The sequence below is a fragment of the Lupinus angustifolius genome, chromosome LG06, assembly GCF_001865875.1.
Source record: "Lupinus angustifolius cultivar Tanjil chromosome LG06, LupAngTanjil_v1.0, whole genome shotgun sequence".
Taxonomy (NCBI): Eukaryota; Viridiplantae; Streptophyta; class Magnoliopsida; order Fabales; family Fabaceae; genus Lupinus; species Lupinus angustifolius.
Genome location: NC_032014.1, coordinates 33,089,131 through 33,105,559, shown reverse-complemented (window position 1 = coordinate 33,105,559; position 16,429 = coordinate 33,089,131). Strand labels below are relative to the sequence as shown.

Below are 16,429 nucleotides of genomic sequence, written 5' to 3'. Positions count from 1 at the left end.
TGAACCAACGCCCGTTGGTACTATGTATGAGGTTGAGATGTCAAAAAGTGATAAATGGAAAATACTGAGTAATGCTAAGACAGTGGAAGCCAAGACAATATGCAGAAACAGTGAGACAAGGATTTGGCAGCTTAGAAGGAAAACTCGTTATATAGTTAATCCCAGAGATTTAAATTCATTTGAAAAATTGCATACGCCTAATTATTTGTAAATGCTGGCGCTCTTACAAAATTTAAGTACCTTGTTTGAATGAAAATTCATAGCTAAATAGAACGTGACAAAGGGTGATTATTTTCAAGGTGCTTGCTGCCTTTATTAAAAGGTTTGCAGATATGAGCAAATTTTACAAATGTAAGTCATGCCTGTCCTAACCCAAAATTATTAAACAAAAAACAAAAGGAAGGGGATTAAGGTCTAACCTACTCAAAAAAGCAAAAGAGGACAGTAGTGTATGGGGTGAATTAAAACTACAACGCAGTAGACGCAATCTAGAATCATAATATACATGAACCAGTTTTTTTAAAGTAAAACCCTTGCCATTTGGAAACACCATGGACTTGAATGACTTGAATGACATCAGCAACACTACCTTGTTGGCAAAATTAATGAGATAAAGCAAGCAGGAATCCAGTTTTCAATCACCAAATACTCCTAACTGGTCTGAGTTGAAGAGGCAGCCACTGAAATGGCATCATCAGAGGCTAAGCTGCCACCTCCTCTATCAGCAGCAACAGTGACTTCACTATTAGTCTCATCTAAGCGGACAACTTGAGCAAAGCTCTTCGACATCTGCTTGATGATGTTAGCAGAAGAATTCCTATGCTCACTTTCTCCAACTACTCCTACACCACCCATGATGCTGCCGCCGCCGCCTTGCTGCCTTGCCTTCCGTTCTTGCATAGCCTTCTGCCGGTCTTCATAGAAATCAAAATCATCTAGGATCGATACTTCAGTTTCGTAGTTCTTGAAAATGGTCAAGATTTCAATTCCTTGTTGCAATTTCACCTGTAAGGAGCAAAAACAAATAGTTGTAAGTAATCATGAAATTTTTATTGCACATAAAAAACTAGAGGTAAAATAGTAAAACTGTAAAGCATCATTTATAACTTCATAGACTACAAAAGAACCTTAGATTCCAACCTCCTGGGTATCGCGACTGTTGGTCACAGGCTTGTTATCATTATTTTCAAGAACAATGTGACGAAACTGACTGTTTGGAACATCTTTAATCATGTGCCATTTGACAGGAAACTGCCCACTCCACTTATCTTGCTGCCAGAAGTCCACACTCTTGTCAAAATTGACAGGTCCAGCCATCTCAGCTACCCCACAGAACTGAGCACTAGCATTTACCTGGATGTAAATGCGTTTGTAAGTTGTAAAACATATAACTTTGATGGAAACCATAGTAGGGAAACATGAAAAAACAAGGCAACACATAAAGCAAAAAAGGCTAAAATAACTTGAGTACTTCACTACTAATTTTAACTCTAGTATAAACCTCAATATATCAATGTAACACTAAATATATAGGTAAAGCAGTAACAAATATTTCAGAGCAGCTCTTCCCTAAACTTCCATCATATCTTCTTCATGTACTACTGTTACTCCTATTACTTAATCATGAATTAATACAAGGACTTCAGTACATATATAACAACCCACACATCACACCCATAACTGAAGCAAACAAAAATGAACATAACCAGCACAATTAACCAATCCCAGCTATCCGATATTAATTGGAAGCTTCTACATGATAAGTACCAGAACACAGATATCAGACTGAACCAGAAGAATATGAGCTTGCTATAAAAATGTGCACTCATATCAGAAGGGGCAAACAACAACATAATGATTTACCAGTTGGTAACAGAATTTTAAAAAAATTGAACCAACATTTATTGCAGTGACACAGGAGCAGCTATACTTATTTTTAGTTACGACAGGAAGAATGTCATAATGGAATATTTTTGCTTACAGAAGATACATATAGCAGATAAAACGGTTGGCCCAGTGCACAAGGTTCCCACATAGTGGGGTTTGAGGAGGGTAGATGTATGTAGCCTTACCCTTATAAGCAAAGAGACTGTTTCCAGGATTTGAACTTACGACCTCCAAGTCACAAGGCAAGCAACCTTATCGTTGCGCCGAGGCTCACCCTCTAAGGGGAGCACATCTTCTGTCCCAAAAAGTGTACCACTCCATGTGCCACTTTCACTGATTGGTCAATACTTTATTATTAAATTCTAAACTTAGATATATGTTTTCCAACCAATTAGAGGAAGTGTCACATGGAGTGACACACTCTTGTGGTACAGTAGATGTTGACCCCCCTGTACGATACATAAATCAGATGCTTACTGAAAAGAAGAGAAATATAGGACAGGCATCTTGCTTCTCCTTTGCTTGGTGATATGCAGCATCTAACTTTCTATTTCCATTTGGTGTACTAGCCCAGACACCATATTTGATGCTCTTGTGAACATTATCTTCACTGTAAGATTTGATAACAAAAAACTTCGCATCCTTGTAATCTGTTGCAAAATCTGATCGGTTGACTGATTCATTTTGGAACTTGGCAGTAGATGCATTACTTTTATTGTTATCAACAGAATTATTTTCAGATGAAATTTGATTTTTCAGCTTTGAGGCCCTAGGTCCTCGGTTTTGCTCGCTAAGGATATCGAGAGTACCATTACAATTGCAAAGAGCAGCAGTTGCCCTGACTTGCCGTCTGCTATTTTCAACAGAAAGGAAGTTCCCATCATTTGTGCTAAGACTGGAAATGGCAGTGCCTCCAAAGGTAGAACCCTGGTTAGGCAGGTAGCCTCTACCAGCTCCAAACCCATAAAGTGATCTTTGTTGATGAGAAGCCTGCACATAATAGGAAAGTTAGCACTATGGGTCAACATATAATTTTGTGTTTTTCAGACATGTCCTACAGTTTCACATTGCCTCTATGCAATGATAAGCAAATTTGCATCATTTAAAATCAGGGAAAAAAGGCAGACTCCGACCTAGTTGGGTCTGGAAGGATAAATGTACACAACCTTACTCTTGCAAGCGAAGAGCTCATTTCCAGGATTTGAACCCATGACCTCTAGGTCACATGGCAATCAACCTTACCATTATGCCAAAACTCATTTAAAATCATAATACATAAAATTCTTCAGAACAAGGTGATATCACATTTTGCGTCATTGGACTGAAGAATGAAGATGCCATGCATAAATCATATCTGAGAACCCGCCATTACCAATTAATTCATTCAAAAAGTTCACTGGATTTGTTATTTATTTTATATAAAAACAAGCATTGCCAATGAAACTGCTCTCCAATTAGATAGAATATTATAGATTCTGATGAACAGGAATGGTGCCTTGGGTGCTATTGGACTTGTATGTAAACAAAGGCATCGACAAACTACACAACCAAATATCTGAGTTCAAAACTTCATGAGTAGAAAATGCAACATTGTTGCATGTTTATGAACATGTATCAAGTAATAGAACAAACCATTCCAACAGTCTGCCCAAATGAACAATGTGAGCCAATTGGCTGTGGCGAAACAGATGGGGACAAAGGCACCAAAGATCTCTGTCTCTCTGAGGGTTTTGAGCTATCTGACCATATTCCACCAGATCTGGGTCCATCAAAGCCTTGCTGGGAGTCATGAAAGCCTAAGGAACCAGGTGCTCCAGGGAAGCTGCCTCTACCAAAAGATCCGACTGAAGGATATCCAGGTCTTGGTCCAAAAAACATGCTATCAACTTGTTGGTCAATACCTACCAGGTTGGTGAGCTCTGGCTGCGAAACTTGAGTAGGTGAATTAAGATATGATACGCTAGGAGGAACCAGGTGATGGTAATAAGATGGACCGGTATATGGAAATTGCTGAGAGTATAACTGTGCGTCTCCACCTACAGAAGGCAAGGGTGTGGTGACTGGGGAATACGGGCCATAAGGTATCTGTGGGTTGAAACCATATCCAGAATGGAAAATAAGAGATGGATTTTCATTGTAGACACCCTAAAATAAAGAGGGGAACATATATTATGTTAAGCTTTGAAAACAGAAGCTGTAAATAAATAAGAAAGAGATACGAGTTATCACAGGAGATCTGATTTCCAATCCGTCAGAATTGACATATGAAGGGTACTCATCCCATTCACCATTGACATTGTCAAAACCTGGAGTCAGTAAGATCATGATTAGAAAATAAGTGCAATAAAACTACTAAATCAATCACTTAAGTATTGGTCTTCCTGAATAGTATGACCAAAAGAAACCAATCAACAAACAAGACTGCAAGAATCCTAGGTGAGGGTGCTAAGTTAATAAAAAAGAGTGAGAAATCATTAAAAGAATAAAAACGAACCTCTGTAGTAGAAAGCCTGGGCCTGGGCCTGCGGCGCATACAGATTATTGGGAGGGTACAGAGGATGATCTGCACCTGAAGCAAAAGGTCCTGATTGACTTATAGTTGTTGTACCCTGAGAGAACGAATTAGAAGATATTGAGCTCTCAGGTATTGTTTAACGAAAATGATACAAATATTTAGTGATATATATCTTATATCTTAAATCTTAAATATATACCTGATCCTTGATGTTATCTGGTTGAGCTGGTAACTCTTCTGCTGCATCCATGATAAGTAACTTAGTATGTAAAGTCTTAGGTTAGAGGTGAGAGAATATAAAGTTGGATAAAAGTAATAAGTAACTCCCTCGATGCACATACAATACACACACACATACACATGAATGATTGAACATATATATAAATGAGGAATAATTAATTGATGTGTATTGTAGTTTAATTAGTGAAGTTATCGGGTGTGGGATCAACTCGTGGATTGGTTGTATTACGATCCCAAGGCAGAGATAGATGAGATCCAGAATAGAATAGAATAGAATTGAATAGAATGAGAAAAGCGTAATCAGATAAGAATAGAATTGAATAGAATGAGAAAAGCGTAATCAGATAAGAATAGAATTGAATAGAATGAGAAAAGCGTAATCAGATAAGAATTGAATTGAGTTAAGATACAGACCGGTGGTACGATGAGGAGCCTGTTGTGATTGGGTTGCCGCCATCATGAAATCAATTGAATCGATCAATCTTCAAATTCAAGATCTTCAAAACAACAACACTATCCAAATTCAAGATCTTCAAAAAAACAACACTACCTATCCGATCCTTCCACCACCACTATCTCTCTCTCTATATATATAAATTATCAAATTAAAAGTGCCTCCACTCAATCTTTGACACCTGTCTTATTTAATTCTTTCTTTTTTATTTAATTCTCACTCCCCACCACATACCTACTGGAGTTGGAGTTTATGATTGTTATGCTATTTTGTATTGGAAATGACTCTCCTCTTCTACTAACATTTGGGTTAACCATTATTTACTTTTCCTACTTTCTCATCTTAAGATAAGGATCCTTCAGATATTGTAGAATATATATCACAACAATTTATACATATCTTCTTTTTGGACCATACATTAACTCATTTACCATGCTCTCAACTATTTCCAATATTCCATCCCTTTTTTAAACCTCAGATCCTCCTCATTCATCACTTAAATCTCTTTTATATAATTTTAAGGATTACAATCCATTTAAAATATAAATATAAAATCTATGAGGGTAAAATCTGTGCACCGACAGTGTAAAAATTTATACACATTCAATATATCATTTGATTAAATATTCTAAAAAGTCAATAATAATTGAAAATGAATGGTAAAAAATATAATAACAGTGTAAAAAACTCTTATATTATTAGTGTATACATCTTTTTCTCAAGGATTAGATAACATAATATCACTATATATTAACCTTCACACTATCTACTAACACCTCAATATTCCTGTCATCTCATTGTTTACTATTACCCCACTATGAGACAAAATATCATACTTCTTTTTGTTTTAAAACAAACTAATGGGCATAGGAGCAACTCGCAAATATTAATGAATAATTTACAAATAAAAAATAAAAAGAAATCAAATAAAATAGTTGAAGAAAACATTTTTTTAAAGTTGATATTTTTATGAAGTTGACCAAATTATTTTACATTACAATTTTTTTGAGACATTAAATCACATTATATTATAACTTATTTGAATTTTTTTATTTTTCCTTTCCATTATGCCCACAGACCGCCTATATTGCCCTATAAAAATGCTCACGTGTTTGACAAACAAACGGTCAGGGTAAATAGACAAAATTTGCATGTTCTGCTGTAAAAAAATTGCAGACTATGCATGTTAGCCTGCAAACATTGCCCATTTTACCACCTATATATACTAACACTACCATTATCTACTAACACCTCATGACTAGGAAAGTACAAAAGTTATTTAACTATCTCTCCCTTAAACTAATGTTTTTAATATTAGATTAAATTAAAAGTCTCCAATTTGTTACACTCCAATCATCTTTCTCAATTTTTGAAATGTATCTAATTTGAAGGCTTTTGTGAACAAATTTGCAACTTCGTCCTTCACAAGATTAATAACTTTATCTCTCATAATAACTTCATCTCTCATAAGATTAATAACTTCATCTTTCACAAGATTTGTGAGGAAATAATACTTGGACATCAATGTGCTTGCTTCTTCCATGTAAGACAAGATTCTTAGATACCTTTATTGTTGAAGTGTGATCATAGTAAATTTTTGTTGTTCCTTGATGCTTGAAAGGAATTTCTCCTCAAATATCCCTCAATCAAATAGTCTGATGCAAATGTTGCAACTACTAATTCAGTCTCAGTTGTTGATAAATCGTCATGAATATGTAACGTGACGTACTCTTTCTATCATTCATATCACATGCATAATAACTATCTTTAAAACCAAATAAATATAGTTTTCAAGTAATCCATATTCAATGGTTCCTTTCAAGTAACACAAAATTCGTTTAGCAGCAAGTAAATTTTCTCTTCTAGGCTCTCTATGTCTCCAGATAATACTCACAACATTCATTATGTCAGGCCTTATAGATATCAAGTACATTAGATTTCCCTCTATTTTATTGTAAAGAGTATTATCTACATTTTCTCTCCACACTCTTTATAACAAGTTTCATACCAATTTCCATGGGATTACTTACTGGATTGCAATCTTTCATTTCAAACTTATTTAAAATTTCCTTCAAATATTTCTTTTGAGAAATACAAATTCCAACAGTTGATTGTTTCACTTCAATGGCTAAAAAGTCATGCAAGTTTCCAAGATCTGATATATCAAATTCAAGCATCGTGGACTTATTAAAATAATCAAACATGACACCATAATTTTTGGTAGAGATTAGATCGTCAACATATTGACACACAATCAAGATTTTTCCTTCGTCATCAATATTAACAAAAAAATGTGTTCGTATGGATATTTCATATCTTTCCTTCAAAAAATAAGCATCAATTCAACTATACCAAAGCTTATTTTAGTCCATACAAGACTCTTTTTTAACTTATATACTTTATGTTCATTACCAACCTTAATATAATCGGGAGATTGATCAATGAATATTTGTTATGCAAGTTCTCCATGGAAGGAAGTTGGTTTCACATTCATTTGGAAGACGTGCCAAGAGTTTTGTGTTGCCAATGTAATAACAAGTCTAATTGTGTTATGTCAAGCTACAAGAGTAAAGACTTCTTTATAATCCACACCAAATTCTTGCTTATACTTTCAGCAACCTATCTTATCAATAGGATGTCGTCTCGAGTCTTTCACTTTAGCACCCTACACTCTACCCTTCAAATATTTTATCCAACCAACAAAATTCTCATCTCAACCCCTTTCAAAGTCTATGGATGCTCAGCCTTTGTACACAATCATGACCCTCACCACAACAAACTTGATCCAAAATCCATAAAATGCATTTTCCTAGGTTATTCACCACATCAAAAAGGTTACAAATGCTATTCCCCATTAAGCAAAAAATTGTATAAGAGCATGGATGTGACCTTCTTTGAGAATAAGCCATATTATCCCAAAAATGAAATTCAGGGGAGAAGACAACAATCCCACCTCCAAGAGAATTTCAATTTTTGGAAAATGAAGAGATGGGGATGACTGAAACTGTTCTAGTAGCACTTGAGGAGCTTGTTGAAATTGTTCCAACAACATCTGTTACACCAAATGAAGTTCAAATTGCTGAACCAATGGAAACAAATTCTCTCCATACTACAAAAGAGAATTCTACTGCACAAGAAAACATTTTTCAGGTTTACTCCAGGGAGCAGAAAACCTACAAGGGGTTAGAGTCTAATACAACTCCAAAGCAAAGTCAAGAATCTGTCCCAACTTCAGATCTCACTGAAATTCCCCCAGGTAAATTTATTCCTAATTCAGAACCTAATAATTCTGATATTGGGCTAACTGATATTGATGTGCCTATTGCCTTGATGAAAGGGGTGAGATGATGTACCAAACATCCTATTGGAAAATATGTGTCATAATGAAAAATTATCACATGGATACAAGGCTTTTGTTGCCTCCTTGGACAAAATTCAAATACCTAAGAATATCCAAGAAGCTCTCTCACAACTTAAATAGGAAGCTGCAGTAATAGAGGAAGTTCAAGCTTTAGATAGGAACCATACTTGGGTGCTCACTACAATACCAACGGGGAAGAAACCAGTTGGATGCAAGTTTGTATTTTCAATCAAATATAACGCAGATGGGAGCATAAACAGATACAAAGCGTGGCTGGTGGCACATGGGTTCACTCAATCATACGGTGTTGACTATGAAGAAACATTTGCACTAGTAGCCAAAATTAATTCAGTTCTAGTTATCATATCCTTGGCTGCAAATTTAGATTGGTCTCTACATCAATTAGATATCAAGAATGCCTTCCTAAATGGAGAGTTAGAAGAAGAAGTGTACAAGCAAGTTCCACCAAGACTCGAATCATCCAATACCTTGAACAAAGTATGCAAGCTCTGTAAGTCTTTATATAGCCTCAAGCAATCCCCGCGAGCATGGTTTGAAAGATTGAATCGAGTTGTCAAATAAGAAGGGTTTATTCAATGTCAAACAGACCACACTATGTTTGTTAAATACTCTTCAGAAGGGAAAACATCATTGTTCATCATATATGTTGATTATATTGTGATCACAAGGGATGATGATCAACAAATCGCACACCTCAAGAGAATTTTGGCTAAGGAATTTGAGGTTAAGGACTTGGGACAACTCAAGTACTTCCTAGGAATGGAAGTTGCGCGAACAAAGAATTGAATCTATGTGTCTCAAAGGAAGTATACATTATATCTTCTACATGAAACTGGTATGCTTGGCTGTAAGGCTGCCAACACTCCTATGGAACCAGTCAAGAAAATTGGTGTTGAAGATAGAGGTCATCCTACTAACAAGGATAGATACCAAAGCTTGGTAGGAAAACTAATTTACCTAACTCATACCTGATATCGGGTTTGCTGTGAGTGTGGCAAGTCGCTACATGACGAATCCCACTGAAACTCACATGAAAGCGGTTAACAAAATTCTTCATTAAGTAAAAGGTACACCAGGAAGTGGACTTTACTTTAGAAAAACTCAAATAGGGGCATTGATATTTACACGAATGCTGTTTGGGTAGGATGTGTAATAGACCAAAAGTCAACCACGGGATATAGCTCATTCGTATGGGGAAATATGGTCACATGGAGAAGTAAGAAGCAGTCTGTTGTGGCATGAAGTAGTGCTAAAGCTGAATTTAGAGTTATGACACATGAAATTTGTGAAGGAGTTTGACTAAAAAGGATGCTTGAAGAACTCAAAATTCCCACAAACTACACAATGACAGTTTTATGTGACAATAAAGTTGCCATTAGCATTGCAAAGAATTCAGTTCATCATGATCGAACAAAGCATGTTTAAATTGATCGCCATTTCATAAAAGAAAAGATTGATTGTGGGATCATCAATGTTAATCATGTACCATCATGCAACCAAACAACAAATATCTTAACTAAAGCACTTCCAAGGCATGTATATTAGAATATGAGATCCAATATGGGAATGATAGACATCAATCACCCAGATTGAGGCGGAGTGTTGATTATTATGATACTATTTTAGAAAATTAGATTATGATTCATATAATCAATCAGGAATATTTGCCACAAATTTGTATAACTACACAATTTTATTTCCTTATTATTTTTAGGATCAATTGTATATTCTTTCCTTTTATAGCTCTTTATCCATTATGAGGAGGATATCTCTCCTGACTTTCTGGGATAGATAAGTGCATTGCCATCGACCCAGTTTTTCCTATATATACCTCATATTGTAATTGATTCAATATAGTGAAATAAAATCCGCAATAACTCATTGCCATATTTCATTATATTTTTGTAACAAAAAAATACTAATCTCGAGTGACAAAATATGTATATGGTTTTCTCATTATTGCTATACTTTGTTGGTCTGTTTTAGATTTGAGACATTATCTCGCAGTTCTTGGCCCATGGTCTCAACCGGAAAGAAGAGAACGGATATTCCAGAAAGAAGAGCAACCATCTCAAAGAGAAGGACAGCCACAGTTTGATGACAAGTATGTAGTAAACCCACTGCCACTAAAGGACATAACATTCCTCCAATTCTGGCCATTGAGCTTGCAGTTCCCACACCAGTTGTCCTCACTGATGTTGGGTATATCTGCACATCATTTAAATCTTGCAAACATTAATTAAATTTCAAGGTTTATGTATAAATAAAGAATGCAGTAAATAAATTACATTACCTCTGGTGCATATATGTACATAACTGTGAAGGTTGTTGTGATGCATATGCGAGCTCCAAACAAGAGGCCGGTTGTTAGGCCTTGAGGCAGATGGAATATTAACGGAAGAAGGAAAATGCAACACATGAAGAACATAGTTGACATTGAGAGTTTACGACCAATTTTATCTACTGCTACAGCTGACAAGAGGAGCCCAGGAAGCTCTATATATAAGTTATGCATTAGTCGTCAATAATCATTCATTTTCCTGCATTGTAGTAGTGTAGAAAGATAAAAACAAATAAAATCATCACCAGAAAACTTACCTGCAAAGCTAGCAATAAAAACATCTTTGTAGCTAATGTCCTGGGATGTCTCTCTCTGCGATTTATGTGGTATGCATTTACTATGTGGGTTGTTCAATTCAGAGGTCAACAAAACAAGCCCGTAATATGAAAACGCATTACCAAAGAACACAACCCATAATAGAAGGGTTGACCTTGCCAATTCTGGTGAGAGAAGCATCATCAATGATGAGAGACAGCCTACCTTCGAGAGCATTCCTTTAGGATTAGGATATTGTTCAATTTCATCTTTTCTTGGTGATAGTAAACTTGTGTCCTCCTCCTCCTCCTCTAAGGAAGGGTTATCAACTTTCTGTAGCTCAATTTGATGATCAGAAACAAGTATACCAGAGGGTAGTTTAGTTCCATTTACTCTTGCTATTTTCTCCAAAACAGTAATTGCATCATTTGTTTTACCTTTCAAGCACAGGTATCTTGGTGACTCAGGAGTCAATTTGTAAAACATAAGAAGGAAGGATGTGGGTAGAGAAGATAGTGCAAGTAACCATCTCCAACCCAGCTTTGGCATCACAATCTGTGAGGAACATTGCATCAGTCATGCAACACGAATAGAAACTACTACCACAATGAATATCCAACTCGGAAAATTTGACAAAACATTCGAAAGATTATACAAGTTGAGATACATTCCCTAAATATAGATGTAGAGCATTAACACTTTCCCAGACTAAATGATGAAACTACAGAAATTGCAATCATAAAAACAGAAACATACTTGCAATTTTTGACATCCTTCTTATGCATCACTTAGCCAGCTCATTATGTAACTAGTTATCAGTTACTTACCTCTTGAAGCAAATTGAAAACTTTTGGAGCACTCATAACGAAATAATGAAGTAGATACAACTATGATCTTAATTGACTATGCTATCTAAGGTGAAGCAAATTGATGGGTAAAATGTTTGTTTGTAAATGATAGGGGAAATGTGAGAACATATACCCAAGCAAGTGAAGCTTCAAAAATGGTCCCAAGAGTCCAAAAAGCTTGAAAGACAACCATCCAGGTACCTCTATTGGGGGCTGGAACAAACTCAAGAAACCATGATAGTAAAACAGGGCCTCCTCCCAAACCAAGACCAACGAGAGAACGAAGGGCCATCAAGAATAAATAGTTAGGAGAGAATGCACTAAGAAAACCAGCAATGGCAGTAATTGTTGCTGTCACAAGGAATCCTTTCCTGAAATCATTACAAGGGCATATTAAAGAAGATAAGATAGCTGATAAAGTGCATAATAGTTAGCAATTATTAATACCTTCTTCCATATTGATCAGAAAGGAGGCCCCAAGAGTAAGCACCAACAAACATGCCGAGAAAGACAACACTGGTAATGAAGCTCTCTTGATGAGGAGTGAGATTCCATGCAGATTGAACAGCTGGGCCCACGAAAGAGAGTAACATCATTTCCATTGCTTCAGAAACCCAACCAATGCCAGCATAAGCAAGAACCAGGATTTGGAATTTCCCAAAACCCAAACACACAAGAGCATCATCCACTGTGTAGCTTGGCATCTATCATTAGTAAAAAAACAAACCAACAAACATACAAGTAATAAGGGTGCAATCAACAAATATTGTTATTAGATCTCAGACAACATCTTTCTTTCAAAAACAAAAAAACAAAAACAAAAACAAAAAGGAAGTAATTTCATTTGTACCATTTGTTTCCTGGAAGAGAGAGAGAAATGTATGTCTATTGCCAACCTTGGATCTGACAGTTTGATTTCTACTCGATCTGTAATGATTCAAATACGAATCCTTATGTGTATGCTTAAAAAAACACTTCATTCACCATTCAAGTAATATTGAAATTGAAATACTACTTAATAACTTTAGGCCTCATTTATATATATATATATGATATAATATAATATAAGCAATAATATCTATTTTCACATAACATCCAAAAAGATGTTCACACAATACTATAATGTTAACTTTCAATAGATATGTTTCACATACAAATGGACATTCTCATACATTTTTTTGACTTTTTTGAAATAAAGAAATAACCCAATTCCAATATGAAACTTGTTGATCCTCAATTTGATTACAATATCAAATTCAACTAGGTCAAAAAATTACTTGTAATTATGTTAGGTTCAATTCAATGTTTATTTTTTATTTTTTACTAATTAAAATACAAATTTAATAATTTAGCTCCTATCATGCAGGCACCAATTTGTTCACAAAAGTTTTATTAGTTATTGTTGTCATAAAACAAAATAATTGTAGTGCATGAAGTATGAATTCAACGTTAATTCGGATTGAGTGCATTTGATACCCGAACGTTGCACAGAGAGTCTTGTTTTTTGCTACAGAACAAAAATATAAGTGAACAAAAATCTATAAATATGTGAAGAGTCCTTGCCATTTTAAGAATGACATGCCAAATTTACATTTTAACTATTGAAATTTACATTTCTGAACCATATCAATTTTCAAATGTATATTTTGAGTTGCAGACGAACATAAATAGGAATAGACAGTTATGTTCCACTTAGAGGCATAATAGGGACTGAGATTCTCTCTAGTAATGGATAGTTTTGATACTCAAAAAAATCTAAGGATCCACATTTTATTATTAGTTTAGGGCCCTATTATTTTTATTATCTATTGGTCACATTTCAGATGAGACCATTCTCATATAATAGAACATGGTAGGAAGGGGTTTTATAGAAGCAATTTTAATTTATTTCACTGGTAAGGAAAATAAGTAGATAATAATGCAGAGTAAGAAGAGATTAGCCTCATAGGAATATGAATATGAATAGATAATTGATTGGTGTAATATATATGACACTTTAAAATATATATTTCTTATAACATTAAATATAGAAGATATTGAGCTCATGAAGCTGATAAAAATATGTACTTCTTAAAACATTAAATATACATATCTTAAATATTAAAAGACGAAGAAGAAAGAAGAGAAGAATATACCTGATTCGTGATGTTATCTATCTCTTCTGCTGCATCCATGATAAGCCACTTAGTATGTAAAGTCTTAGGTTAGAGGTGAGAAAATATAAAGTTGGATAAAAGTAATAAGTAACTCCCTCGATGCACATACAATACATACACATACACATACATACACATGAATGATTGAACATATATAAATGAGGAATGATTAATTGATGTGTATTGTAGTTTAATTAGTGAAGTTATCGGGTGTGGGATCAATTCTTGGCTTGGTTGTATTACGACCCCAACTCAGATAGATGAGATTCATACATCCTAGATCGAATAAATTAATCAGATAACAATTGAGAAGGTCAAGATCAAATGATTGAATTGAATGAGAAAAGTAAAAGGGGTTGGGTTCAGTTACCGACGTATGGTCCGATCCGGAATCTCAAGTCATTGGGAGGCACCAATTTCTAACTCTCTCTATATAAATTATTATTCTTTCACTAGGTAGGGAACAATTATAATAGTTTTTATAGCTTTTCAAACATTTTTTAGTATTAAGATCGCTAATTAAATAAAAATAATGATTAATCTCAAAATATTTAATAGTTTTTATAGCTTTTATAAATATAATTTATGAAGTAGTCACCTGTTAAAATAAAATAGTCAAATGTACATAGTAGCACCTATATAATACATAATATGTCAAGAAATGAATCAAAAAGTTAAAAAAAAACCCTTAAATTTTATGTATTTTGCAAGTAGACACTATAAACTATTTTTCCTTCATAGTTATTTCTTAAACTTTAGCTATTAGTAAAATTGGTTCCTACATATATACAATTTTAAATTGTTAACAACAAAATTAGAATTAACAGTGAATTTACATCACATTAGTTTCCACTCTAAACTTTTTCAACATAAGGCAAATGAAATAAATTGTTATAATCTTATGTTGTAACTTTATCAATTAAATTAACTCCTAGAAGTAGAGGTTTAAGCGGTTTCCGATTAACTTATGAAACCAATGGAATCGAATCTAACCGCCAAATGTGGTTCGATTTAGTTTCACAGTCCGATTCAGTTATTTTTTTTAAGGAACCATTTATGTTCAGTTTGATTTATGGTTTTAAGAATTTAGGAACCGTTGGAACCAAACCGAACCACATATTAAAGAAATGGATACTAGAAAATGATGTTTTATTCTCGTTTAAATTATTCAATCAATTTTGTGGCTTAAATTATCAGTTTGTGTGAATTGTAGTGTTATATATGTTTCTAACTTATTATTAACCTATCTTCCAACTTTTGTAGTATTAAGTTTGAAACTAACATATACCATATATTATTATATGTGTTAGTAATTATGAATTGTAAGGTTATATATGTAACTATTATATATTTTTTTAATTGCTGTATATTTACTAATCATGAATTGTATTGTTATATATGTTACCAATAGATATATATGATACTAATTATAGATTGTATTATTATAGATGTGATAATTCATAATTTTTTATAATAATAATAATAGTGCTTTTCCTTTTATGGACACACAATATATATTGTAATACATTTTAAATTTTCAATTGATGCAATGTCTTCTATAAAAATAATAATAAGAAAAACCGTGGAACTGAACCAAACAATTCAAGAGCGGTTCGGTTCAATCCTATAGTTAAATTTGTGGTTAATGAGCAGAACAAAACCATGTGTTTGTGTTCAGTTTGGTCAATGAAATGCACCAAAAGTCAAACCAAGCCGAACTTTTGCACCCCTACCTTGAAGTAGAGGTGACAAAATTATCCATAATCCACAATTCATCCAAATCCAAGAAAATGAAATTAATCGAAATTATCTATTAAAACTAATGAATTTAATTGGATAAAATCCAATGGATAATTTTAGTAATGAATGAATTTGAATTCATCCATTATATCTAATGGATATCCATGATATATCTATTTGGATGAATATCCAATCTATCTAAAAAACAAACATTGACAGACTTGTTTTTTACTTTTCGATTACATTTAATATTTTAACTCTTACTATCTTATAATATTTTTTACTCTCATTTTGTTATTAAATTGAAATCAGTTAAATTTGCAAGAATGATTTTACTGTTCTTTTTTTACTTTTTCAGCTTGCACAAAGTAACAAAAGAATTGATTTGTATATTTAACGTTAAAGTTGTCACCTCGCTTACAATAGCACATAATTAACGTTACAGATAAATTTACTTATGTAGTGTACTTTGACCAGAAAATTATCATAATAGTGTAAGTTTTGTGCTTATTATAAAAGTGGTGTATTTCTTTGTAAATTGGCAACCATATGCCCGATTTTCTTATTTTTTTTCCTCTTGGACCCAAATAACTTGGCAACAATAATGGAGT

The 16,429-nt window shown here is 33.9% G+C and overlaps 2 protein-coding genes across 4 annotated transcripts; both read right to left on the bottom strand.

The window, feature by feature from the left end:
• LOC109351410 lies at nt 281-5,205 on the bottom strand. 2 transcript variants are annotated; one of them, XM_019592913.1, is made up of 9 exons: nt 5,182-5,205; nt 5,057-5,150; nt 4,602-4,642; nt 4,382-4,496; nt 4,117-4,193; nt 3,520-4,032; nt 2,365-2,877; nt 1,141-1,353; nt 281-1,005 (listed from the first exon to the last, which is right to left on the bottom strand). In XM_019592913.1, exons 2-9 carry the CDS (start codon nt 5,100-5,102, stop codon nt 652-654), a joined length of 1,872 nt encoding a protein of 623 aa, XP_019448458.1. In that variant the 5' UTR covers nt 5,103-5,150; nt 5,182-5,205; the 3' UTR covers nt 281-651. The 2 variants fall into 2 exon arrangements, with proteins under 2 accessions (XP_019448458.1, XP_019448459.1); XM_019592914.1 differs by having other exon boundaries at nt 4,602-4,639; nt 5,182-5,203.
• On the bottom strand, nt 10,191-14,463 carry LOC109351411 (organic cation/carnitine transporter 7). 2 transcript variants are annotated; one of them, XM_019592917.1, is made up of 7 exons: nt 14,058-14,463; nt 12,773-12,849; nt 12,370-12,626; nt 12,056-12,293; nt 11,077-11,629; nt 10,772-10,974; nt 10,191-10,686 (listed from the first exon to the last, which is right to left on the bottom strand). In XM_019592917.1, exons 2-7 carry the CDS (start codon nt 12,773-12,775, stop codon nt 10,441-10,443), a joined length of 1,500 nt encoding a protein of 499 aa, XP_019448462.1. In that variant the 5' UTR covers nt 12,776-12,849; nt 14,058-14,463; the 3' UTR covers nt 10,191-10,440. The 2 variants fall into 2 exon arrangements, with proteins under 2 accessions (XP_019448462.1, XP_019448461.1); XM_019592916.1 differs by lacking the exon at nt 14,058-14,463 and having other exon boundaries at nt 12,773-12,912.